At 31.4% G+C, this 24,959-nt stretch overlaps 3 protein-coding genes across 4 annotated transcripts in view; 2 read left to right on the top strand and 1 right to left on the bottom strand.

Annotated features, from left to right (window-relative positions):
- The window catches only part of LOC143069269 (uncharacterized), a 425,535-nt gene that overhangs the window by 227,357 nt on the left and 173,219 nt on the right, over positions 1–24,959 (top strand). The window lies entirely within an intron of this gene.
- Positions 1,249–19,859, bottom strand: LOC143069272 (endoplasmic reticulum lectin 1-like). Its single transcript, XM_076243822.1, has 14 exons — positions 19,615–19,859; positions 16,338–16,424; positions 15,618–15,695; positions 15,156–15,233; positions 14,642–14,702; positions 13,859–13,923; positions 13,170–13,390; positions 12,625–12,739; positions 8,308–8,469; positions 7,484–7,543; positions 7,095–7,204; positions 6,190–6,267; positions 5,685–5,763; positions 1,249–5,021 (listed from the first exon to the last, which is right to left on the bottom strand). Exons 1-14 carry the CDS (start codon positions 19,762–19,764, stop codon positions 4,947–4,949), a joined length of 1,419 nt encoding a protein of 472 aa, XP_076099937.1. The 5' UTR covers positions 19,765–19,859; the 3' UTR covers positions 1,249–4,946.
- Positions 20,034–24,959, top strand: part of LOC143069270 (transmembrane protein 87A-like) — a 53,200-nt gene continuing 48,274 nt past the window's right edge. Inside the window, exon 1 of the mRNA XM_076243819.1 lies at positions 20,034–20,186. Within this exon, the coding sequence (XP_076099934.1) occupies positions 20,067–20,186 (120 nt within the window). The 5' untranslated portion in view covers positions 20,034–20,066. The remainder of the gene's footprint in view (positions 20,187–24,959) is intronic.

The following is a 24,959-nucleotide window of genomic DNA, read 5'->3' as shown; positions in this document are numbered from 1 at the left end:
GCACAAACTTTGAATTAAATCACCTTCTGGACATTACATGTGCATCAACGGTACAAAGTTTTGTTGTAAATTACATGTAAACTGTGTGAAACTATACTTTTTTTACTAATCAATTTTTCCATAGGCAGCGCCATTACAGGGGAGATAAGTAAACCTTTCCTTTGTAGTATGGAACCTTGTAGTGCAATTTCAGAGAAATCCATACACTTAAACACCAGTTATTATCTGGAAACTAGATTTATGCTCTTTTTTTTTCCCTTTTTGGCCCCTCATTCCTGCATGAATGGTGCAATAACCCCCAAACTCAATCCCAGCCTTCCTTTTGAGATATGGAACCTTGTGGTACAATGCAAGATGTATCCATACTCTAACATACCAGATATATTGACCAGAAACTACAAAAATGCGTTTTTGACTCCTTTTTGGCCCTTAATTCCTAAACTGTTAGCACCATAACCCCCAAAATGAATCCAAACCTTCTACTTGTGGTATTAATATTGTGGAACAATTTCAGAGCAATTGAAATACTTACACAAAAGTTAATATCCTGCAAGTAGAAAAATGCTTCTTTTGGGCCCCTTTTTGGTCTCTTATTCCTAATTGATTGGAACCATCATCTCCAAAATCAATCCCAAGCTTCTTTTTGTGGTATTGAACATTCTTATTAAATTTCAAAGAGATCATTCACCTGAACTAAAGTCATTGTCCACAAACCAATGTGTCTTCAGACCACGCAGACGACGACATCATACCATTATACGATCCCCAAAATTTATTTTTTTTGGGTCGTATAAAAATGAATCCATTCAATAGAAAAAAAAACAAGCACAATTCATGCAGGCATTATAAATAATAATAAATTTCATGCTTTCTCATGTGTTTACTGATAATAAATTACAGTTACCATGCAAGGGTCAAATGATTTGAAAAATGAACAGAAATCAATAATCAGCTGTTTTTTTTGTGATCATAACTTTCATCAAAGCCATCAGCAATAAACAAAAAGTGAGGTGGCTAAAAATCACATGTTATAAACACTGAAAATAGCTTTATAAATAGTGTAGACACTAGTCTATTGTTAAAGACAATATATTGACCGCCAGATGTCTGGTCTTTCTGTGTCATTGGGTTGCTGTCCCATTGTATACTCCTTTTCTTCTTTGGCTTATGATATGGGTTTAACATTTCAGAATCTTGATTAAAAAAAAATTGCTAGCAAGATTTTCTATATAGAAAAATAGAACTCAATTTTTGTGGTAAAAAGCATTTTAATATTGATTGATAAGTATTTTTATAAGCAATCAAAAATATATATATATATATTAAATGAATACAATACAGATGATAACTTTAAAATATACACATTACAATCAACAATGTGTAAATTTATGATATGATTTTGCCTTTCACACTTAATACATTTCCCAAATTCTTTCACACAATGCCTTAACAATGTAAATCTTCCATAACAATGGTTTTAACATTAATGTAATGGTCAGCTTAACAAAATTATGATTAACTGAGAAAATGGTTTCCTGATTCAATATAAATAATAAATCGGCATAAATAATTCCAATATTCTACAGAATACAACACATTTAAGTGGAAACATATACATTTTCTTACAACTGGTCACATGTGGATAAAATTAATTTAGATAAAAAGAAAAAATGATATTTCTCAATATTTTTGATTTTTTAAACTTTTAATGACATTCAAATAACTGTTATTTGTTAGTTCAAATTTGGCTAAACAATAAATTATAACTATGGATAGGTGATTTCCTCTGTCTGATAGGTCTCACAGGTGTCATTCGGTTTAACGAGAGAAATGATCGTGAAAGAATATCTAACGGCGGTCAAGTATTGAGAGACGATCGTGAAAGCTCTGGTAACGGATCGTGAAAGACATTTCATGTAAATTCTAGTTCAGAATCTTTGAAAAAATCGCTTAATTTTCAAAACGCGGAACAAATCCGAACAAAAAATTATGTCTGTCAAAATGTTTTAATTTCCTCATCATAACTGTGAAATAAGATAAAGAAAATATACAGTAGTTTATGAAAAAACACAAAAGGCGCAATGCATGTCTATGAAATTAATTACAATTAACACGCTTTATGTACTATAATGGTCATATTTCAGTTTATTATGATATATTTGAAATTTAATTTTTGGTGTATCTAATTGTACAGTAGAATTAAAGTATGTTCTTCCCTTTAAAAGCATTAATTTGTATATGAAAACCTTGAATTTGTTGAATTTCCATCAAACTTGATCGTGAAAGATCAGGCAACGCATTATTTTGATCGTGAAAGATAATGTGTGACCAGACTTAATACTAGTAATCAGAAATCTGTATTTCTTTTACCATTTGATAAACCTGCAACTGGTTGAAACCCTGTAATTATTTTGATAAGGATGAACATTAAAACTATTATTTTTTTCTATTCAACACTTTACCTCGAAAGTAAAAAAAAAACAACAACTAAAAATGTGTCTAAATAAGTGTGAAAGATTCATCTCTGAGAATCGGTCAAGTGCAATTCAGGCAGACCGACACTATTTAGCCAATAATATGGATATACAACGTTTAAACCAAAATGATATCCCTCAAACAAAAAATTACAGCAGAACAGCATTTTTCATGAGTAGCTTGAGATTGAACGATAACCAACATTTTGTGCAACAGTACTTTCTTAAGTTCTTTGTATACAACGCAGATGTGGATTGATTTAACTATATACTACAGACTATAGAATACCAGAGCAGAAATGCTGTAATGTCTCGTCTGCTTTACTTATGATAGTATATTTGTTGAATGTCTATAATATCAAGGGTTTTACTAGAAGTGTCAAATGCGCTTAAGATTTTCAATGGTTCATAAAAAGAGTTCAAGGTCAGAATACCATGCCATACAGATCTCTACAAATATCCTGTACACCAAATAAATGTGTTCCGATTCTTACAGTGCCTTAGAAACTGACAAATGTAAAAGTTATGCTTGGCCAATTAATTCGGAACATAAGGTCAAAAGTATATGAACCCTGACCGACAGCCAGACATAGACATCTTACTATCATGCAATATATCAAATACAATTGAAGTCATCATGGTCATATTTAAAACATGCACGAAATACCTTGGCGCTATAGCATACAGGTATATATCCCAAAGGCTAAACAACATAAAACGAACATGATGCATGATAATGAGTTAGATGTTATTTGAAACCTTGCAGAAGTCGAAAATGTACACCTTACAATCATAACAACAGACAGTTATCCTAAAACTTAATGAATCAGCAATACGGACTTGACCACAAAATGAATCTTCATCCATGAAATGAGGCAAATTCGGGGTCAGGTGAATCCTGTCTGACGGACATGTAGTTTATAGGATCCAATATACAAAATGTGGGTATCTTATAACTCATGATAAGTGAGTACTTCACATGACAATAAAAAGCTTCATCCTACAATCATCCAACGATCATTTCTCTCGTTAAACCGAATGAAACCCGTGGGTCTATGCAACTTTCTTTTTATCAACAAATTGTAAGTTGTATGCAAAAACTTATTTAAAAGTGTAAAAATTCTTGACAATCTATGGAAATACAATAACCAACTAAAATGTTCAATCTTCTACAGTACTAGGTTAATTTTACAAGTCGTCTAAGGGCTGTTCCAGAAAATACTATGTCCCTCCAGGGAAGGCATTTTTTTTTTTAATTTTATACAGGTGGTTGTATTTGAAATACCAAAATGCAAAGGGTGTGTTATTCTAATTTAATTCTATTCTGTGGGTGGTGGGTGTTAAAAACAGAATGCCACCCCTCGGGGGGGCATAGTGTTTTCTTAAACAACCGGAATTCACCTCATTTAATTAATTTAATAATAAACAGACATCACACCTCTAATCTACAACACATTTCAATATGTAACAAGTTTTTGCATAGATATACAAATACTGCTTCAAATAATTCTGCACCATTTTTATAAATACATACAACTTCATTTCTTCATTTTGGCATCTGATATTGAATAACCCTTTCCAAACACTTCCGAGTACTTGACATTTAACCTCAATGTATTTTTATTTTCACATTTGTGTTTGGATCATTTTCTTTATTCATTAAAATGAAACTGATTGGAAGATGATAATATTACGTTATTTAAATTGATTAAGAAAAATAAATTTTGTTTTATGCCAATTGTGTAAAAAGTACAAAATTTCAAAGTCTATACACTGAATTGGAAGAACAACAAGGTCTGCATTTCGTCCAATTTTTAATTTATAAATGAAAATAATCCAATCATACTGGGACAATCCCTAATAAAAGAATTCAGCTCAGATAATCTGAACAAAACCTTACCATCATATACAGTTTTTTTTAAATATGTCATCATAACCATATATTACAATGATACTAGACCAAAAAAAAAAACGGAATGTGGTGTATTAATTCATGACAGAATCTCAACAAACTTTTGACAAACTCCAAAGCAAACAAAAAAATTTCTATTTCTTTTTGCTGTTTTCTTCTTTACTGAAAAGTTACAATAAGTCTAACTTATATAAAATTAATCCTTAAAATAAATGGTAATATGAAATATTTGTACCTTTTTTAAAGATGTTCTAAGATTTAATTATTCAACTCAAAAAAAAGATTTGTAAATTTGCAAGCTATGTTTTACAATTTGAGGGATATTTGAATGAGTAATTTCACTGCTCCATAGTCTACATGTTTTGCCAATATGAAAACATTACCCATGATTGCACTTTGTTTCCAATATTGTTTGCAACCTTTTGTCTCACAGACTTGCATGATTTTTTAGCAGAAAAGCACTTACAATCAGATCACAATCATATTCCCAATATTTCCTAACCCATAAATAAAATATCACAGTTTTCACGAATTATAATCTTCTAGAGGAGAGACAAGTGTCATACTTTGTAATCTTTGATGATACCTTGAGTGTCTGCTCTGTCTAGTACATTACAAAGTAGTGGAGATTCAATCTAAAAATTAAAGGAAACATATTTAACAGTTGATCATATTTAAGCTAAATACATGACAACATCCCTTTAGAAGTAAAGCATAAATGTGTCACTCTGAATTTATGGTTAAAACTGCATAATCTGTAATTTATTCACAGAGCTTTGATTTTAACCATTTTTGTTTCAACATTAAATCATACATTTTATGTCTGAGCAATTCTTAAAAATAAGCATAAAATACAGAATATTTAACTGCAATGTCTATCTTGAACTAATGACAGCTATAGTTATACACCATAATGCAAAGTTAAGATGGATATAGTTGTTCTTTCTGAATAAAAGCCTCAGAAAATGAAGCAATCGAACTGTATTAATAGTGAGATAAAATAAGAAGAATGCCAAACCCTCACTGCCACTATACCTCCCTCACACTTTCATTTTTGAAACAGTTCATATAAATATAAATAATAGCAAAGTGATACTGTAATGTGGATTTCAAACATCTTATCTTCAGAAAGTTCTAAAAAGATTATTCTTGCACAAGAAACAATTTTCATTTTACTGACATACTTTGTTCATTAAATAATAGTCTATAATTTGTACATATATTTATAAATTGTTAAATACAAATAGTGACCTCTTTCTCCTTAATATATATCCAGAAGTTAAATTGAGTTAACTTACCCCTAATACATATTCACAAGATTTAGGTTCCATCAGATATATAGAGACAGAATGAGGCTGATTTTTCTTTTCTATACATCTGAAAAAAATAAAGGTTGAGTCATTTCTTAATTATGTAAAGTATAAGTGTATGATTTGGTTTCTTTTTAGTCCCTTGTATTTCAAAAAAAATAAAAAGTAAAAGAATTTCTATCAATTACTCCCTCAAAATTTTGTCTGTCAGATATCTATTTTTGAACTTTGAATTTTGCCAAAAAGATTCACTTTGGGGATTCAAACTACATTCACTTAATGAATAAACTGCCAAAATAACACAATTTCCAGATTTTGTCATTAACTTTTATAGTTATGTGTCTTACACACAAAGTTATGATACATGATGATAATGTGGGTAAAATATCTAATTGTGTAAGACTGGTTCCTATTCAATTATTTAGTAGGCATGTTGTAGCCTCATAAAAGAAGAGTACATATATACTTTGACATACAATATAAGGACACTTACTTTAATTTGACTTCTACAACTCTATTTTTCCCTGTAATATCACATGTATCTCCACCAGTGTATAACAAAGATAGCTGTCTGAAAAAGAAACATTTATATATGAAACTATATATTAAATGTATAAAAACACTGTAACAGGGAGTAAAAAAACTGGAATAATTTTGAACTGGGTCTGGACCTCTGTTGCTCCAAGGGTTTGATTGAGATAACATGTGTGCTGATGATTTCCGGAACTATGAAATTTTCAAACTATAGTCAAACTGGGAGTAGCTGCAGATTTTATGTTGCTTACACTATGCTTCTCAGCATTATCAAGCTGTAGACCAAATACAAAATCATTCCTTTTCATAAAAGTCAAAAAATATTGGTAAAAAGACGTTTTATAACTGAGATTGTTGATTAATGGAGAAAATCTGAATTTAGTTAATGCCATTTTCAGAAAGGCTGCAAGCATATAATGCTGAAACAATATAAAATGTGATTTCCAATCATTAAAAATTAAAAAATCTGAATTTACAGTATATTATTGATTAACGTTAAAACACCTTTTTTTTAACATGTTGACCTATACAATATGCAATGAGTTCTTCAAAATTGAAATCTTACTTATTGCAACAAAGAGCATGACTTAAGACAGTAGGGTTTATATTTGAAATGCCAAGACAAAAGTTAAGAATGCTACCATTTGAAACTATTTTATCACTGACCTCTTTTTATCATTGACTTTTATGATAAATATAACAAGTGTAAAGAAAATATTATAAAGTAACTGCATTTTAGCCCTCAATTTTTTTCTTACTAGAACTTTTTGTAATTCATTAACAAACTCATTATGCAGTATATGATCTAACTTATAAATGTATCAGCTTCTACATAAATTAACAATCCTTGACATTTCATCTTACTTTCTTTGTCCTTTTGGTTTTGGCATTTTTGAAGGATTTTTTGCAATCCACTCTAAGTGTTTGGCTTCATTCCAATATCCTAAGTTGATAACAATACGGCCGTCATTTCCCTGAAAATATCAACAAAATCATATTGTCAAACTTTGGTACTTGAATATTGAAATGATGATACCCCTGGGAACCAACAGTCCACAAGAAACTAATTCATAGACCAAAAAACCAGAACCATGAAAATAAATGCATACATATTTTTAAATCATGTTATATAATCCAGTTAGATATAAAACAATAAATCATATAAGGCAGATCTGTATTTTAACAGATAATACATTTAAAAAACATGTTACATATTTAGCATGTAAAGTCTTTCTGAAGTAAAAAATACTTACATCATGGAATTGACGAGCATGTTTATTAAAACAAAATTCATGTTTCCACCATCCAGTGCCCTAAAAATAAGAATTCATTTTCAAATGATCAACCCTTGATGGTCACATAACAATGGCAGTGCAATAATATATACAATCTTATATGTTTGTGCTGTAAATATCAAGTCATTAGTGTATTAGTAAACCAATATGTACAATAGATAAGTAATTCTAATGCAACAACGTTTGTAACGTTCATTTTGATTGGATAACGTCACTTTCTTACATGGCATCAATTGACAATGGATGCTATGGGACGTACGCGCAAGCGCAGACGGCATATGACAGATTTTAAATACATGTTTTAACGTTATTTTCTGTCAGTTTCATTAGAATGGAGATAACAATATTGTATTTTAAGCTCCGACGGCATCAATTGGGGATTTGATGCCGTCGGAGCTTAAAATACAATACAGTTATCTCCTAATTGTTCATCATTTGTGTAATGAAAACTAGTATCTGAATTCCAATCTGTGGCTATTTAAAAATTATGAAATCAATTAATCAGCAGAAACTAATGATAAAATAAATTATGTATTTGTCTGTCATACCTAATGCCTAAGGCTTAGTCAATCTGTGAATGCTGGAGCAGAGGTAATGCAGAACCTGTTTATGTGTCAATTTACTGTTTTTGTCGTGATGTGTTCTGACAGTTTGGTGAATGACAAGAATATAGCAGTTTTATTGGTTTGTCTATTACAAATAATTAGGGTAAGAGTTTGTTGATTTTTTTAATTACAATTTTTTTTTGGTAATTTTTTTGTGTGAGTTATGTAAATACTCACTCCCTGAAAGCAGTAGTCACCAGACAGAAACTCCCTAAGAACCTGCTTGTCTGTTGTGTCAGTTAGTGTTGTATCAGGTTTTTGAGGTTGTTTAGGAGTTGATGCTGGTTTTGGTGGTTCTTCCTTCTTCATTTCTCTTTGTAGAATAAAATTACCTTGAACCTGTTGAAACACATAATAAATTTGAGTTATTGTAAGAAATGTTGTTGGACATTGGTATACAACCATATGCCCCATTTTCAATTGGCTTTAAAAAAGATAATATGACATCTAGAGGGCAAATTACAGTTTTTAACAATAGTAAGTGTCAATGCAATATGCCAAGCATGAAATTGTGCCGAGTCTATAACATTCCCCAAAACCAAGGACCATAACTCAGCACAGAATCATCAGACCAGAACAAAATTTGAACTTGATCTGTAACTTGTCACGATAAAACTATATACAAATTTTCAAATCAATATCTTCAAGCATGAAGAAAAAGTGTGGAAAACTGATAAGCCAAACTGATGAATGGATAGACAGAAAGAGTGCAAACCTAAAGTCCCCTTCCACTTCATCAGTAGGGGACTAATAAGAAATTTGCCATCAACAACAAATTTACAAATAACAGGAAAAAATTTCTTTATATTTTAGCATTTTTTTTTTTTTTTGAGGAAACACAATACTGTCAGGTAGAATGATGAGTCTTCCAAGGATAGTTGTCTAGTGAGCTACCACTTTTGACTCATAATAGCTATCTTGTACAAAACATATTCAAATGACTTTAAAATTTAAAGGGAAACTTCGCAAAAAAATCAAAAATTGATATTATGTTCATTCTGTATAAAAATGCTCAAATTCATAGATATTAAAGTTTTATTCCGCTAGATAAACGATCACCATCGATTTTAAATTTAGAGTATCAATTCTCTGCGTTCGGCCATTTTGTCTTCTTTCCCGATTAATAACAACGATATGTCTATAAACCACAAAGGAACAAAACTACAGTAACCGATGTAGTCGTAATTGCGTGTCGATATCTTGTCAATCGTACGGTTGTTTTATCCGACTAACTTGATACGGAAAATATTCTTATTTTTTTAAATTACCATGGTCTGTTGTTTTTAAACTGTTGATATTGGAATTAGGTAAAAAGTCAAAGTTGAAATCATAAATAAGTGTTCCGTGAAAATTGTTTTCGAAAATCTAATTTGTTCATAATTCTTTAAAGTAATAAACTTTTTTCAAATAAATTCTGATCTTCCCTCATCTGATCACCAGCATGGCTAAAGGTATTACTTCCAAAGGTATTGTGAGGGGTGTGAGGTGACACGTCCAGGTATTCAAGCGATTTCCTGTCGGGCTTGCAAGTTCATGCATCGTTTCACTTCTGCAGGTATTGATCAGTGTACACGGCCGATAACTTATAACTTTCCATTTTGAACTATCAGATGTATAATATACAACTCTGTCTTACTTGTCATTACTAAACTCATACGCTTGTTTATAAATAACATTTCTGGTGTAAAGAATATTATTCATAAAAATATAAATAATACCCAAAAAATAAGATTTGATGAAATTAAACTCTATTTAAATATTTTTTCCAAGGGTGAATTTGGGAAAATGTAATATATACTCATTGTCAATAGTGAAGGACAGATTGGAACATGCCAGAAATATTGATTTAAAAAAATGTACGCACTTGTCGACGATTCGTTTATACGACTGGGTAGAAAGTTACGGAACTATAGCGCAATCTAAAATATATACATGTATACATTGAACATAAGAAAAAAACATATATTTTGAATAAATTGGGGTAAAAGATTTGTAAATAGACTAGTCCACGTATGCCAACAGTATGTAATCATCGAATGTCGATAGACTATTGTATACCAGAAGAAGAAGAAGAAGAGAACCAATTTGATTTAAATACAGGTCGATGAATAATTTGCTTTGGTTCATCGAAGTTGTGGACATAGTAAAATTACAGATTTATATTTCAATAAGATTGTTCACGAACAAAGGAAGGAATTCGTCATCACAATTGTTATATATGCCACTGGACGAACACTGATTATCCCCAAGGGATGTGAATATTTTGCTGGGAAACTATTGAGTATCAAAGTTTCAAATTAATTTCGGGATTTCTTTTCTTTCTTGGTATTCAATAACAGAAAAAAGAATAAATTACTTGTCCGCTAAATAGGGTATTCTTGTCAGATAAAAGACTTTTAGTTATATTTAAAAAATAGGGAAATATGACATTAAATTGGTTCTGTCTTTTTTTTAAACATCGTTATGTGTGTCTAAGGTGAACGCCACAAGAACCCTGTAATACTAGTACGAGAGTATAGCATGTAAACATTCCTTCTCAATAATATGGTTGTATTGGAAAGCTTTTCGTACAGATTGACAACTCATGGTCCGATATGCATGTAATATTTGCCACATGACGCCCATAGTTCTTTCTACCATCATCATCTTATTCTTTGATATTGCTGTAAACATCGATGGTTCACACCCAAACAAAATGGGAGTAATGTACCTTCAGAGCTTCTCCGTGTTATACACTTGTGAAACTTAATATATAGACGAAATTTCTGTATTGAAATGAATCTGCATCTCACAAACAGGATTTTCAAATAACGATTTTGAGTAATCACCTTACAAACCAATATAAACGTATGGCAAGATATAACCATGAAGGAATTTAGTTTTTGTCAGACGCAAGAACTCATCACTATCATAAACGTATACGTATATATGCATGCAGTTTCAAATATCAAGAACAAGCGGTCGATGTCGATAGTCCGTTTTCTAACTGTTCAGAGTTAGACATGTCACTTGTTCATTCTTGGAAGCCTTCATACTCCCCGTCCAACGATGGGAACTCTTTCTGGTTGTGTTGACTATAAATGCTTGTATGGTAATTCTGTCGTTTATCTGTACAAGTGGTTGCATTTCCTCTCCTTTCCCAACAAACAAACTAACGAAACGCTACTAGTCTGCTTTCTCTGGAGCTCATCCTCAATGGCGCTTATACGTCAGGAAACTTACATGTATACTAATAATGATTGTTTCAAGAACAACGATGTATGGACGAACTATTCTAAATTCGTCAATATCAGTTATGCATGACTAAAATATAAGTTTTATTACAACTACTGTATTACTTATTTGGATTAATGACGGCTATCATGTTCAACATTGCACAAATATTATCATAGAATTAAAAAAAAAAATGTACAAAATCCTCAAAAAAAATAATGCCTTAGCTTAGATAATAGGTATTCTTTTCACAAAAAGTTCGTGTAAATGATTGTCAAATGAATTTAATTATGTAAGAATGGAATGTTAAAAAGAAACTAAAAAAAAAATCATGCATGTTGAATGTTGTATTTTTTTTCAATTAAAAACTTTAAAATTGCGATAGTTTTATGAGCATTTAAACACAGCCAGATTTGAATACAAGTTAAGAAATTCCGGTAAAGTCAATGATATCAAACAGATGTGCAATGGTATATCAAATTGGGTAATATTGCATTTAGTTTTTATTAAAGATTAAAACTACTATTTTTTACTTCATATTTGAATCTTTACGCCAATTGCCGCTAAGAAAGTAATAAAAAATTGTTTCCTTTTATTTTTATACACTTTCGGAATTACGAATCTGAATTTTATTTTCAATTAATTTACACAATTTAATTATTGTATCTTTATTCTCATCGTGTATTAAATCTTAGTGTATTAAATACAGCATACTCTTTCTAATCCTTTCTGTCAAGTTATCCTTTCCAAATAACAACATTCATACCTGTGTACGCTTGAACTCACACCTGCGGCTAAATAGCTACAAGGTAAACGAATTGACCTCAAGCCGAGAAATATACAGTGACCTTTACAAAATAATATACACACTCTGCTCACACATTAGTTGCATTGAAATGATTATCAAAACAATAACGGTAAATAGAACTAAAACGTCACGACCCACTCGAGAATTCAACCAAAAAAGTTACAAAATACTTGATTTTCTCCGTTATTAGAAGGAATATAAATTTAAAACTTTGCAAATGTGTTTTTTATGTTAAGATGAACATAATTAGATGATAAGTAAAAAATCGCGGAATTTCCCTTTAATATGTATGTAATATTTGCCACTGCATATCAAATAGCAATCAGTTTTGAACAAAAGAAGAGTATAATTATATCATATCAAAAAATATTTTCACAAAATTGTTTTTCTCACACACCTAATACCCAAGAAATGTACCCAAAAATTAAATTTAATCTATTGCCTATGCTATTGTGTTTGAAATTTCTACAAACCTGATGATCATACTGTGGTAATGGCTGTTTTTCCCAATCTGTCAGGGTCTCTGGTTTTGTGGGTGAACCATCCATAGCAAGACAGGATATTGTAGAAACTGGTGGGGTCTTTGGCCTGAAATGTATAACTTCATTTTACACTCACAGTAAGTCATATACAATGATATATCTTTACTCAATTTGTTGTCAATCAGTTTATATTTTTTCTTCAAAATTCATATAATGAAGACTACATATGAGACAGTTTATCATCTTTATCCAACTTACATCAAATGTCAAAATAAAGTACTTTTTAGAGGATTAGACAAACTCCAATTTTCCTAATATTTGGTATTGATTTTCTATATTTTTTAATAGAGGTTTTGCTGTTCATGAAGTCCATGTTGTATGTATTGATATGTTAGCCTTTGGTCATTATACTGTTTCCCTTTTGTTTCATTTATCCGCATTGCTTTTTATTGATATTTTAATTTTGAAAATTTTATTCTTAAATAAAAATGTTGGGGGGAATCTTAGAAATAAACTGTAAATTAATGAATATTTACTTGAAATCTGGATGAGAGCATAGTACACTTGTTAGAACAATCACTTCGTATTCACATGATGATGTTTCTTTCAGTTCATATATTTCTCCTCTTCCCTCTGGTTGACATACATATAAGATTTTTGCTTTTCTTGGTTGATTTGTTAATTCACATACTGTTCCATCTGTCATATTTATTTCAAAGTAAGGCAAGTCTATTAGATCAATTCTTCTGGTTTTTACCTAAAACAGAAAGAGCAGCATTCTAATTTACAAGTTCCTGGAAAAATAACTGAAGAAATCTATATCTCTAGTTCAATTGACTGCAGTTTACATTATAACAGTCAAAATAATGCATAACACTTCAAGAATTACATTTAGATTATTGTAATTTTGTGGAAACCATTTTTCATGATTTAGGAAATATCTTACTTTGTGGATACTTTATTTCATGGTGTTGTCAAACTCTGCATACAAGCGAATTGAAATTCAAAATGTTTGTACATATTTAAATGGACCTAAATTTGGAATAAATTACTGATATCATAAGCTAAATGATTTATTGTTGGTATTCTTTGATATGTACATTTTAAATTGAGAAGGGAAATTTTTATGGGGAATGCATCAAAGACAAAGAGACAATAACATAACCAAAGCAGAAAATTTGTAATATACAACTCTAGTAACATGAATTGTAACTGTTGTAATAACCTTAAGCTTTGCATCCTCTGCTCTGGATTCTGCCTCTGTCGTGTCTTTGTCAGTCATCAACACGTCTGAAATATACAATTATCTTTTTGGAATCTCAAGGTTTTACAAAAGAGGGACAAAAGATACCACAGGGACAGTCAAACTCATAGACTGAAAATAAACTGACAATGCCATGGCTAAAAATAAAAAGACAAACAGACAAATTATAGTACAGAAGACACAACACAGAAAACTAAAGACTAAGCAACACGAACCCCATCAACAACTGGTGGTGATCTCAGGTGCTCTGGAAGGGTAAGCAGATCCTGCTCCACATTGAATCACCCGTTGTGTTGCTTACAAATCAGGTGAATAGTCTAATATTTTACAACGTCAATATCTAGTAAGAGGAAATTGTCCTGTATTCATGTGTTTCATTCCAGAAATAACAGGGAAAGATGATGATAGAATTTACATTATTTGTATGTTGTATATTTACAAACAATTGACGGAAATTATATAAATTACTTCATTAAAAGTACATGTATTGCAGAAAAGGGCTTTTTCCAATTTAATCAATGTTTTGCTCTAACAGTTGACAATACAATTTTCAATAATTTTGAGTTATGACAGTTAAGCATTGGCATGATTGCATAAAATGTTTTTCTTAAAATATATTAATAACTGCATAACATATGTGACTATGTTATATGAATTACATAAACACTCAAATATCCTTTCCTTGCTAAATACAAATTAAACTTATGTCCATATTTGTAATATATATTGTAACTTAGATCTTACTTTTCTTGTCATCTACAGGTTGATAATAACCCAGGTAATATTCCAATACCTGTGGCTTTTTCTGAAAAAAATAAAATACAAATCTGTTTAAAAATTATCTGATATTCCTTATTTATAGTATTTTCTACTCACATATATATTTGGCAAAAGATAAATACAAATTTGAACTAAATTACTATGCATCATACAAAAATGGTTAGTTCTTATCACAACCTAATTTATATTATTACGTACTTGTATAAATTGTATAAAATAGCAATACTTTTTCAAGTAAAATGTGCACCATATTCAAAATCAAAGAATCATGAAAGGGCTAAATACTTGCCATGGAAATAAAATGTGTCAATACTAATACAACTGACTTAATCACAAACTTGAACATTTCAACTAAGCAAATTTTTGTCAAAAAAGTCAATAAACCCTGACTGAGGTGATTGTGACCAAATAATCTTCATGGAAATACAATTCTCAATGTATCACAATTCATGAATCCTTAAATTCAAGGACCACTTACTAAACTTAATTCTTTATTTTCATGGTACTGTCTAAGATGTTTCCCATGACACAGTTCATAGGTCCAGTAACTCTCAATCTGCAAAACAGAATGTTGGAACTTTATTCTTTGAATCCTAGTGTAAAATTAAAACATGACCTAATCACTTGAGTTGAGAATTTATTTTATTATATTAATCAGTGTCAACATTTTGAAAAGCATTTGTAAACATTCTGGGAGCAAAATAATCAAAAGTAACTATAAACTTGCAATGAGAAAAATAGAGTATATGATATCTAGCAAATAATTTTGTTTTTGTTTTTATGATTTTGTTGCTTTCTTATTTATATTTATGTATACTAATTATTATTTATATTAACTACTTCAGGTAATTCAGTTTCATAAAAGAATTAACGGTTTAATATTGAAGATATTGGGAAAAGTTGATAAAACTTTATTTTAATGGCTGTTCTTGTTACATACCCTGTAGGAGCAGCTACTCTGCTGGAACATTGTCTGAATTAGTTCAAATCCTGATAAACCTCCATACACTTTCTTGGACTGAATAGGAAAAAACCATGGTAACAATTCACAGATACAAGTATTTACAATAAAATATGAAAGCAAATGATAATTTAGCATATGCAGCTGACATGGGAAATGATCACTGATAACTAGAACACACATTTAAAAAATTGAAAAGGACCTTGAAATCAAAGCAGAAAAAAATCATTAGGCAACACTTTTTAGTCAAGAACATTATGTTTTTATAAACCATCAATAGCACATGGGTTTGCTGTAATACGTTATCATTTTAGCATAACATTAACAATAAGTCAACTAACAAAGTTAAGAGTATAAAGTTTCTATTGTTTTATGATATGAATGAATTCTATTTCTTTCTTCTTCTTTGTAGATGTAGCCACTTACATGTGACTTAGCATGCTTAGTGTATTTGCAAAGTGATTGAGGACAGCTGGTTTTTTTTGTTGTTTTTTTTTGTTGTTAAAATTAAACATTGCTGCACTCTTCTAGGTGAACTCTTTCCCATAGATATGTATTTTAGTTTTTTGTACATAAATACTTTATTTGAGTTTGAGGCCAGGAATATGAAAATAAAATCATTTATTATTAATATCAAGGATTCTTACTATACAAGTCCTTGTTAATATACAACATATAAATATTAAATGTAAATTTTACCTCATCATCTTTTCCTGTTAATTCTGGAAGGATACACATGTATTTTTCATGATTAACTGTCATCATTTCTACAACACCTTTATCTTTCTGAAAAAATAAATAAAAAGCTTATCTGTTTCAAATTACAATATTCATATCAAACTGTTATTAATGCATCTAATTTCTATATTTCAACTTTTTATTGCAATAAGAAATTTGTTAAATTTAATAGCAATGTCTGGGTCAGTTAGTGTCTATACCAAGCAGCTGATACCAAGTCAAGTTATCTGTGGGTTTTTTTCATTATTGTCTTCATTTCTGCATCTACATGTATTTTTTGAGAAGTCAAGTGCTGATTGTTGACTTGGTCTGTTGCATATTAAAAATAAATCTTTTAATTCTAAAAAGGAAAAGTGTCAAAGAGAGAGCTGCCTTTATCATGTTTATCGAAGGGACTAAATTCTCGCAAGGTGCTGGGGTAATACAATGTACGTAAATTTTTTAATGAAATATATTTTTGGGATTCATTGATAATTATTTAAGATAACCATTAATTGGTATTTACAAAGCAATTTGGTGTTATTGTTATTAGCTCGTGCATAATAAATATAAGTAGATAGCTTGGTATACTGTTGGAGTAAAAACGATGAAGATTTTCAATTAAAAACCAGGTGCTCCGCAGGGCACAGCTTTATACGACCCAAGTGGTCGAACCCTGAACAGTTGGGACAAATTTGGTCACAATATTCAAGCTTGATACTGTCTGAATTTGGATTGTGATAAAATTTTTGACATAATATATGGGTTTTTGTCACAAAATAAATGTGGGCAAAGATCTAAAAAATCTATTGCACAATACTGTGCAATCGAAGATTTCCTGTTCAGTTTTTGAAACTTTTCAAAATTCGAAATTTGAAAAATTTTGAAAAAAAAGGAATCCCTTAAAAAAATAGAAAACAAAAATTCCCCGTTAACTTATTGAAACCGCACTTGGGGCAATAACCCTTAAACTCAATCCCATGCTTTCCTTTGTAGTATTGAACCTTGTAGTACAATTTCAGAGAGATCCATACACTTAAACACAAGTTATTGTCATGATTGCCTGAAAACTAGAAACATGCTTCTTTTTGGCCCTTTTTTGGCCCCTTATTCCTACATATTTCGGGCAATTAACCAAAAAACTTAATCCCAGCCTCCCCTTTGTTATATGGTACATTGTGGTACAATTTCAGAGAGATCCATACAATCACACACATTGAAGTTATTGTCTGGAAACTAGAAAAGTGCTTGTTTTGGCCCTTTCAAGCCCTTAATTCCTAAATTTTGGCCCCATAACACCTAAACTGAATCCAAACCCTCTACTTGTGGTTTTAAACATTGTGGTACATGTATAATTTCAGAGCAATTGAAATACTTGTACACAAGTTATTATCCTAAAACTAGAAAAATGTTTGTTTTGGGCCCCTTTTGGGCCCTAGTTCCTAAAGTTGGGTCCATCATCCCCAAAATCAATCCCAACCTTCCTTTTGTGGTATTGAACCTTCTGAAAAAATTTCTTAAAGATCTATTCACTTTAACTAAAGTTATTATTCGGAAACCAATGTGCCTTTTATTTTATTTTTTGGTAAAATTAGTTTTGTCTTCAGAGAATGATGTTGTCAACTTATAATTAATGTTTGTTTCACAGTCTATATTGTGGTATAATCAATGTGAAACTGAAGGAATTTTAATTGAGTAATGTTGAAACACTTTTAAGGATTATCAGACAATTTTAAGAAGCATCACCTGGCAGGGTTAGTGTTATGTTTATCTTTTTAATACTGGTTAATGAAATCATTACAGTGTGTACTGGCTGGTCATTATCGCGTATGATACGATTTTGACACGCCTACATAGCTAATAAATATTCATGACTTGATAGATAAGATCAGCACGTGTAGCCATAAACTGGGAGTTGTAGATTTGTAGGATAACTGTACATATGTAGTTTTGAAAATATAGAATAGATACAAAAATATGTGTTTTTAATATAAGTATCCGAGCAAGTAAAACACGGATCTATCATGGTGGAGGACTCAAATTATATTTATTAATATTGTGACTTTTATTTTAAATGTTTCCATGAACTTTATACGTAAACATCTTTTTCTAGTTATTTTTTTTTTACTGGATATTATGATGATATTCACCAGTGTCAAGATTATGGTTGGTAAAAACTTTGTGGTGTAATATGTACTGTCTTTAGTTATAATGCCAGCGAATTCTGCCTGGAAAGGGATTTATTTAAAACATTCAACTCCAGTTACCTGTAAGTACGTTTATTACTATACTTAATGATTGTATGTGCAAATTGTTAGAATAGATACAAAAATATGTGTTTTTAATATAAGTATCCGAGCAAGTAAAACACGGATCTATCATTAGGGGAAACAAATATTCATTTAGCATGGCCTTACTTAGCATTTCTTCAGAGGTCTCAAATTATTTAGGATATCCTCATTTTTGGAATAAAGTTAAGTATATAAAGTGAAACTTCAAAATCAGTCAATTTTCTTATCGTCTAAAAAAAAAAGAAATGGTATGGTCATGCACCAAAAATTACTGTGAACGTCATTTGGCAAGAATTTTTACCGTTAATAGTCAGAAAGGTACCCAAATTAGAGGGTAGTTATGCCCTTTAATGTCAGGTGGCAAACAGTCATTTTCGGCTAATGTTAGCGTCAAATTATTTAAAATTTTACCGTGATTTGTCAGAGGTCTGAAATAGATATTATTACTGTCATTTTTGGAAAATAATTTTAATGATTTGTCAAAATCAGTTGATGTTTTTATCGTTTTAACCCTCTTGCTGCCGACCATTTTTCAAGGTTGCATTTTAAATATCGGAAAATATGACAGCTCAACAGCTATGCTTTATATGCCAAACAACGATGTCATTTGATATACATTGTATATGACGTCAAGACATAATGACCGTTACATTTGGGACCCATTGCAGAAAAACATAACAGTCTGTTTAATCTTCGGTCTTTTAAGTGAAAGAGCATTGATGAGAAGTTTGCATAAATTTAACCATGGACATATGTGTCCCTCCGGCACTGCCGGTGTGGACATACATGTATGTGTCCCTCCAGCAGCAAGAGGGTTAAAGTCTAAAGAAAGTGTACAACTACATGCGAGTCATTTCATCGACATACACCATAAATTACCTTTAACATTATTTGGAAAGAATTTTTACCGTTATTCGTCATGAAGATACCCCCATTACGACCCTCCAATTACCCGTCATAAACCATACCATTTCTTCTGAACTGAAAGTTGACTTATCAACCCATTCAATTTTATGCAATTCATTATCCATGAATGGATTGAAGCCAGAGCTTCCGATCACAACTAAAGTGATGATCCATATGTAACAACAGGACTTTTGCATCGTTAACATATTCATTTTTCATCTAAGGTTTAGTAAATACGATGCGGCATAATGAAGCTGACGTGTAGAAATCTATGAACTGAGCGCGGCCATATGTTAGTCCCGCATTTGTTTATGTAAATTATCGTGTCGGTTATTGGGTAAAATTATCGCAACTGAAAATAAATTTATCAGATATTAGTTTTTAAAATATTTCGACGATTGAAATATTTAATAAATTGCATTTGTAAATCATTATTGTTTAAAGATTCTTATATGAAAGGACTTATTATTTTACACGTTACATTAATTTACCGCATTCCGGTCACTTGGTAAACATGGAGGAAGTGAAGCATTCGCAGTTTTTGACAATTATATGTTTTGTCATTGTGTTCAGCTGTGGCATGGTGGCAGCCTTACCAGAGCAAGGTGTTCTCACAGTCAATATGAATAACAAAGTACACAACTCTAATGAACTTTTTAAACTTCACTATAAATATTATTATTATAATCTGTTACTTTGCAATTATGCGTCTTACAGTGACACAAATGACAAATTGTCTCTATATATTTATCAAAATCCTGGACTATATTATTACTTTAAACTGCAAGAAAGACCCTATAAATATTTCTCTTTGGAAACACAATATTAATTGTTCACATCAAATGGCTATACCATCAACTGTAAGGATTTATCGGTAAACTTAACTACAGGATTTCGACATCTTGAACAAATTACATGATGATAATCCAAGTTGAGAATTTAGGCCTCTTTTCCCAAAATTATGTTCACTCCCATTCTCATTTGCCCTCTTTCATGTTCACACCCCACACATTCACACCCTTTTAAGGATTTGTGTTGAATAAGCTGTTTATTCTTGCTTCAGTTAATGATGTGGTATATCATGGTTTATTGCTATCAAATAAAGAATATAAGGTCTTTGCATACCTGCCAACTTTTGAAAATGCCCATGGGGGTTTTAGCGCGCGACAACAATTTCAAAGGTTACAATTCTACGGACGGCTATTTTGCACTGCTGTTTTGTGGTCTAGAAAAAGTGTCATATTTGTAAGATGAGCTTACATGCCTTTTTCTTAAGTTTATTTGCATAATTCTAGTTATTATATCAGCAGAAAATAAATATGAACATGCAGCTGTAAGACCAGGAATTATTTTCATGTGTAAGGGTACTAAATAGTTGTTGATTTTTCCAATTTAAAATTATACACAAAGCGGCAATGGACATTTGAGCGCATTGACAGGACATTTGAGCGAAAAAAAAGGACGTTTGAGCGCCAAAGTATAGGACATTTGAGCGCCTAAATTTTAGGACATTTGAGCGAAAACAAGTCTTGGATAGAGAATTGTCTTATTGGCAATCATACCACATTTTCTTACGAATATAGTTCATTAAATGAGGAGGTTACCAACAAAAAGATTAAAACATATTTTAATTGTAAAAAACAAAGCACTAAAAACAAAGCACAGTCATAAAACAGGAGTTTACCAACAAAAAGATTAAAACATCTTTTAATTGTAAACAAAGCACTAAAAACAAAGCACTGTCATAAAACATAAAACTCGGCAACGGCATTATTTACAAGTCTGTTCGGGCTTGGAACTTATATCCCAGGCTTCTGACATAAAAATCCCTCGTAATTTCCTGCTGGCAGTATTTCGAATGCAAATCCCGGAGATTCTGTTCCTTCTCCTTTTCTGTTCGGCTCTGCGGTGCATCAATGTTCAAACTCCGAATATTTATGTAAGTCACAGATTGCAATTTGATAATAGTGTCAAGGAAAATATAAATTGATGGATGACTGTGATAGAACTGCTCGTTATAATGGGCATGAAATGATTCGGGCCCATTGTTAGTACGTTTTAACGAGGATGGAACTTCGGCCCAGAGATGAGGGGGAAATAACGATTCATCTGTTATATAAGTATCAGTCAGGTAATCTGCAAATTCTATACAAGGCTTGTCGTTAGGTACAACGGCCATAAAATCTTCTACGAAACAGTCGGCTACTTCGTCTGGAGCTAAAAAGGCTATCCCAAAAATCCCTTTAAGCCATTTACTAATGTCTGAATCAAGCTCTTTGTATTGTTGACTAAGTCCAACTTTCTGGATTTTTCGCCACCAGGCTTGGCCTAAGTGAAACCTACAGCATTTGATCTCTATAGACGGGAAAAAATCCTTCATAACTTTCATTACCCGTTCTTCAAAATCGACGTGTACTGCTTTCGGTTGAAGTGTGTGACCTTGATCGGAACATAGCTTGACAATTGAGGAAAAGCAATTCACGTAAATTTCTTCAGACTTTCCAGGAAGTAAGCAGAATACAAGAGGGACATAATTTCCTTTGTTATAGCCATGAATAGTATATAACTGTTTAAAGAACTTTGGGCAATATTTGTAAGTACCATCCATAAAAATTTCCGGCACACTGCATAAACATTCAAGATTGGTTGGACACGTAAGAATAATTATACCAGTTTGTTCATCATTAAACTGCACAAAATTTTCAAATTTATTTGACTGAATATTAATCTTCTTTAATGATTGGTGTGTTTCCTCTCTAGATTTAGGAAGTGCAGGGTGAGATTTACGCCTCTTTCTATATATAGCCTTTGAAACGCTGCCAATGTCTTCAGACTTTAGATTTGCTTCATCCATGTTCTGTAACTCTGTACGGATAATTTTTGAAGGACGTTGAGCAATATCATCATCCGCTTTTCTTTTTGATCGTACCCGCAGCAAGTGACGTTCATTGTCACGATCACTGGTATCATGGTTATGAGTATTTTTCTGTTGAATTATAACGGTTCCGGTACAATCCGTCCTCAGTCTTGCTTTGCAACCTTTTGCCTGAAAAATATTGAAAGGACAAATACAATTGAAGTGTTTAAATGCTTTTTCATTTGCTATTGCAAGACATAAAAATAAGATGTAGTATGAAATGAAATGAAATGAAATTCATAACATGTTTAGAATGGGAACACCACAGACATTTATGTGTTTAGCTTCTAAACATTTTCCTAAACATGTTAAGGCTCTAAGCACAATTTTTACAGTGTATTGTATGAATATTGTAAAGTGCCTAGAAAATCAACCTAACAATGTTATATTGTAATGACTTGGCCAAGCGAAATTCCTTGGAAGACATGTGTATTTTCATGTCGAGCACCTGCTATCGGCTATCATTCAATTTTTGGCTATTTTAAAGTTTGACACCGGTTCTCACCTTTTTAATTCAATTCATTATGTTTTCAGTGTTCTATGTAATCCGTTTTCCAAGTGTAAAACCATTTTTATTGTTGTATAATTGAGATAACTTTTGTAGTAAACTTTCACTTTCACTTCAGTCGCCATTTCCGGCACAATGATTTTTGTGTATTGATTATGCAAATGAGGTGATCTGTGTGTAACCTCAGTGAACTTTATGTACCACTAGCGTAAAACAGTGTATGAATACTATAGCGGCTGTAGATTGATTATTCCAGGATTATTGTATTAAAACGATATTGTTTGTGATTGTAAATGATACTAAGATGATTTTTCTGTTCCGTAAACATGTTGTTTACGTTTTTATGTACTTAATTCTAGCAATCGGGGATTATTTTCGTTCTTGTCAGGCCCGTTCACAGTTCCCCGTTCGTTTCCCCGTTAAGAACCGTTCGTTACCCCGATAGCTTCGTCGGGTATAAAAAGCTTGCACCTGTTTGTCAGGGGCTCTTCCTACTTTGTCAGACCTACGGATATGTTGCCAGATTTTCGGTCAGTTGATAGCTGAAGTTTATCATATTTCTATCATGATTTTCATGTAGTTTAAGCAGTTTTACTGCAGTTTAGAACATTTTGGACGTTTTCTGTTCATTATAAGTCTTTGTATTCTAAGACTTAGATCAGAATCAAAAATGGATTTAATATAATTGTACACGTACATGTACATATAAATAGCTGGTCTATTTATTCAGGCTAGATTTTATTTGCTAACCTGTTTCTTTAAGGTAAAAGGATTAAAGTTACATGCCTTCCCCATTCCCACTCCCATTGTGTTAAGGACATTTTGTTAAGTATCCTGTTTGCTGAGTTTTCCAGCATTCAGAGAGAATATTTGTAAATCCTGAATATTTGTTAGGTTAGGAATTGTAAGAAGCTAGAATAATTAGATTTCTCTTAAATAATCTCAATCTCAGCGATTGAAGTTGTCTTCCTGTGCTTACTCCAGGAGGCTGAAGTCATAGTATTAAATATAACAAGTTAAGGTTATTTGTAATATATAATTTATTAGAAGATAGCATAGATATAACATATGTTAATGTTATAGCATATTTAATAGTTTATTGAACACTGTAGCAAATAATTTAGATAGAAACTGTGTAATATTGTTTACTGAACAATCTGTGAATTTACTGATAAAACATCTTTATGCTCACATTTATCTTACTTTTCCTTGCTGAAAACACATAATACGCCATTGTTGTCCAACTGGTCTCTGGTTGTTGTCCTTAGACTGTCTCATGAGAGAATAGATCTTCTTGTTAGACTGAGACAAGAGACTATTCGATTGTCAGATAGATAATATTCATTTGTGGAATAGTCTGATGGTACTGTCCTGGAAGTTTCCACTTCTTGAGTGTTAGTTTATATGCGATTCCAGGTTATAGAGGTGCAGCCTCTATTTTACAGTGTAATGCTGTTCTATAAACTACACGATAGAAAGTGCGTTTAGATACACAGACTATTACGTATTTGAATATTCTTTACCCCTATTGTTCTCACTATTTGAGTTTCTTGTTAAATATAAAGTAAAGTTAATGTGTCAGAAGTATTTTAACCCTGTTGGTCTAGTAATATAAAGAACACCCATGTTTAAACCATTCTCTGTGCTGTTTTAGACTAGCTTATTCTAGTCTATTGAGGTCCCTGTGTACCTGTAAACACAGGTGGTGGCAGCAAAGTAAAAGACACCCGTTTGGCCAGTTATTACAATATAGGTTACAGTACGACCTTCAACATGGAGCCTTGATACCTAACCCTATATGTGGTAGCTTATATTCAAATGTGTTAAAAAATTAATCTAAAGGAGGTATAAGATAGACATATAATGATATAGATATAAATCAAAATTAAAAGAAGTTATGGAAGTTGAAGCGTAACAGACGAACAAGTAGTTTACATTAACATTAAATTTGTAAAAAAAGGTACTTACTGTACATCTCCAGG

The sequence above is a fragment of the Mytilus galloprovincialis genome, chromosome 3 (genome assembly GCF_965363235.1).
Source record: "Mytilus galloprovincialis chromosome 3, xbMytGall1.hap1.1, whole genome shotgun sequence".
NCBI lineage: Eukaryota > Metazoa > Mollusca > Bivalvia > Mytilida > Mytilidae > Mytilus > Mytilus galloprovincialis.
Note: the sequence above shows the minus strand (reverse complement) of the source record. Positions and strands in the feature narration are given on the sequence as shown.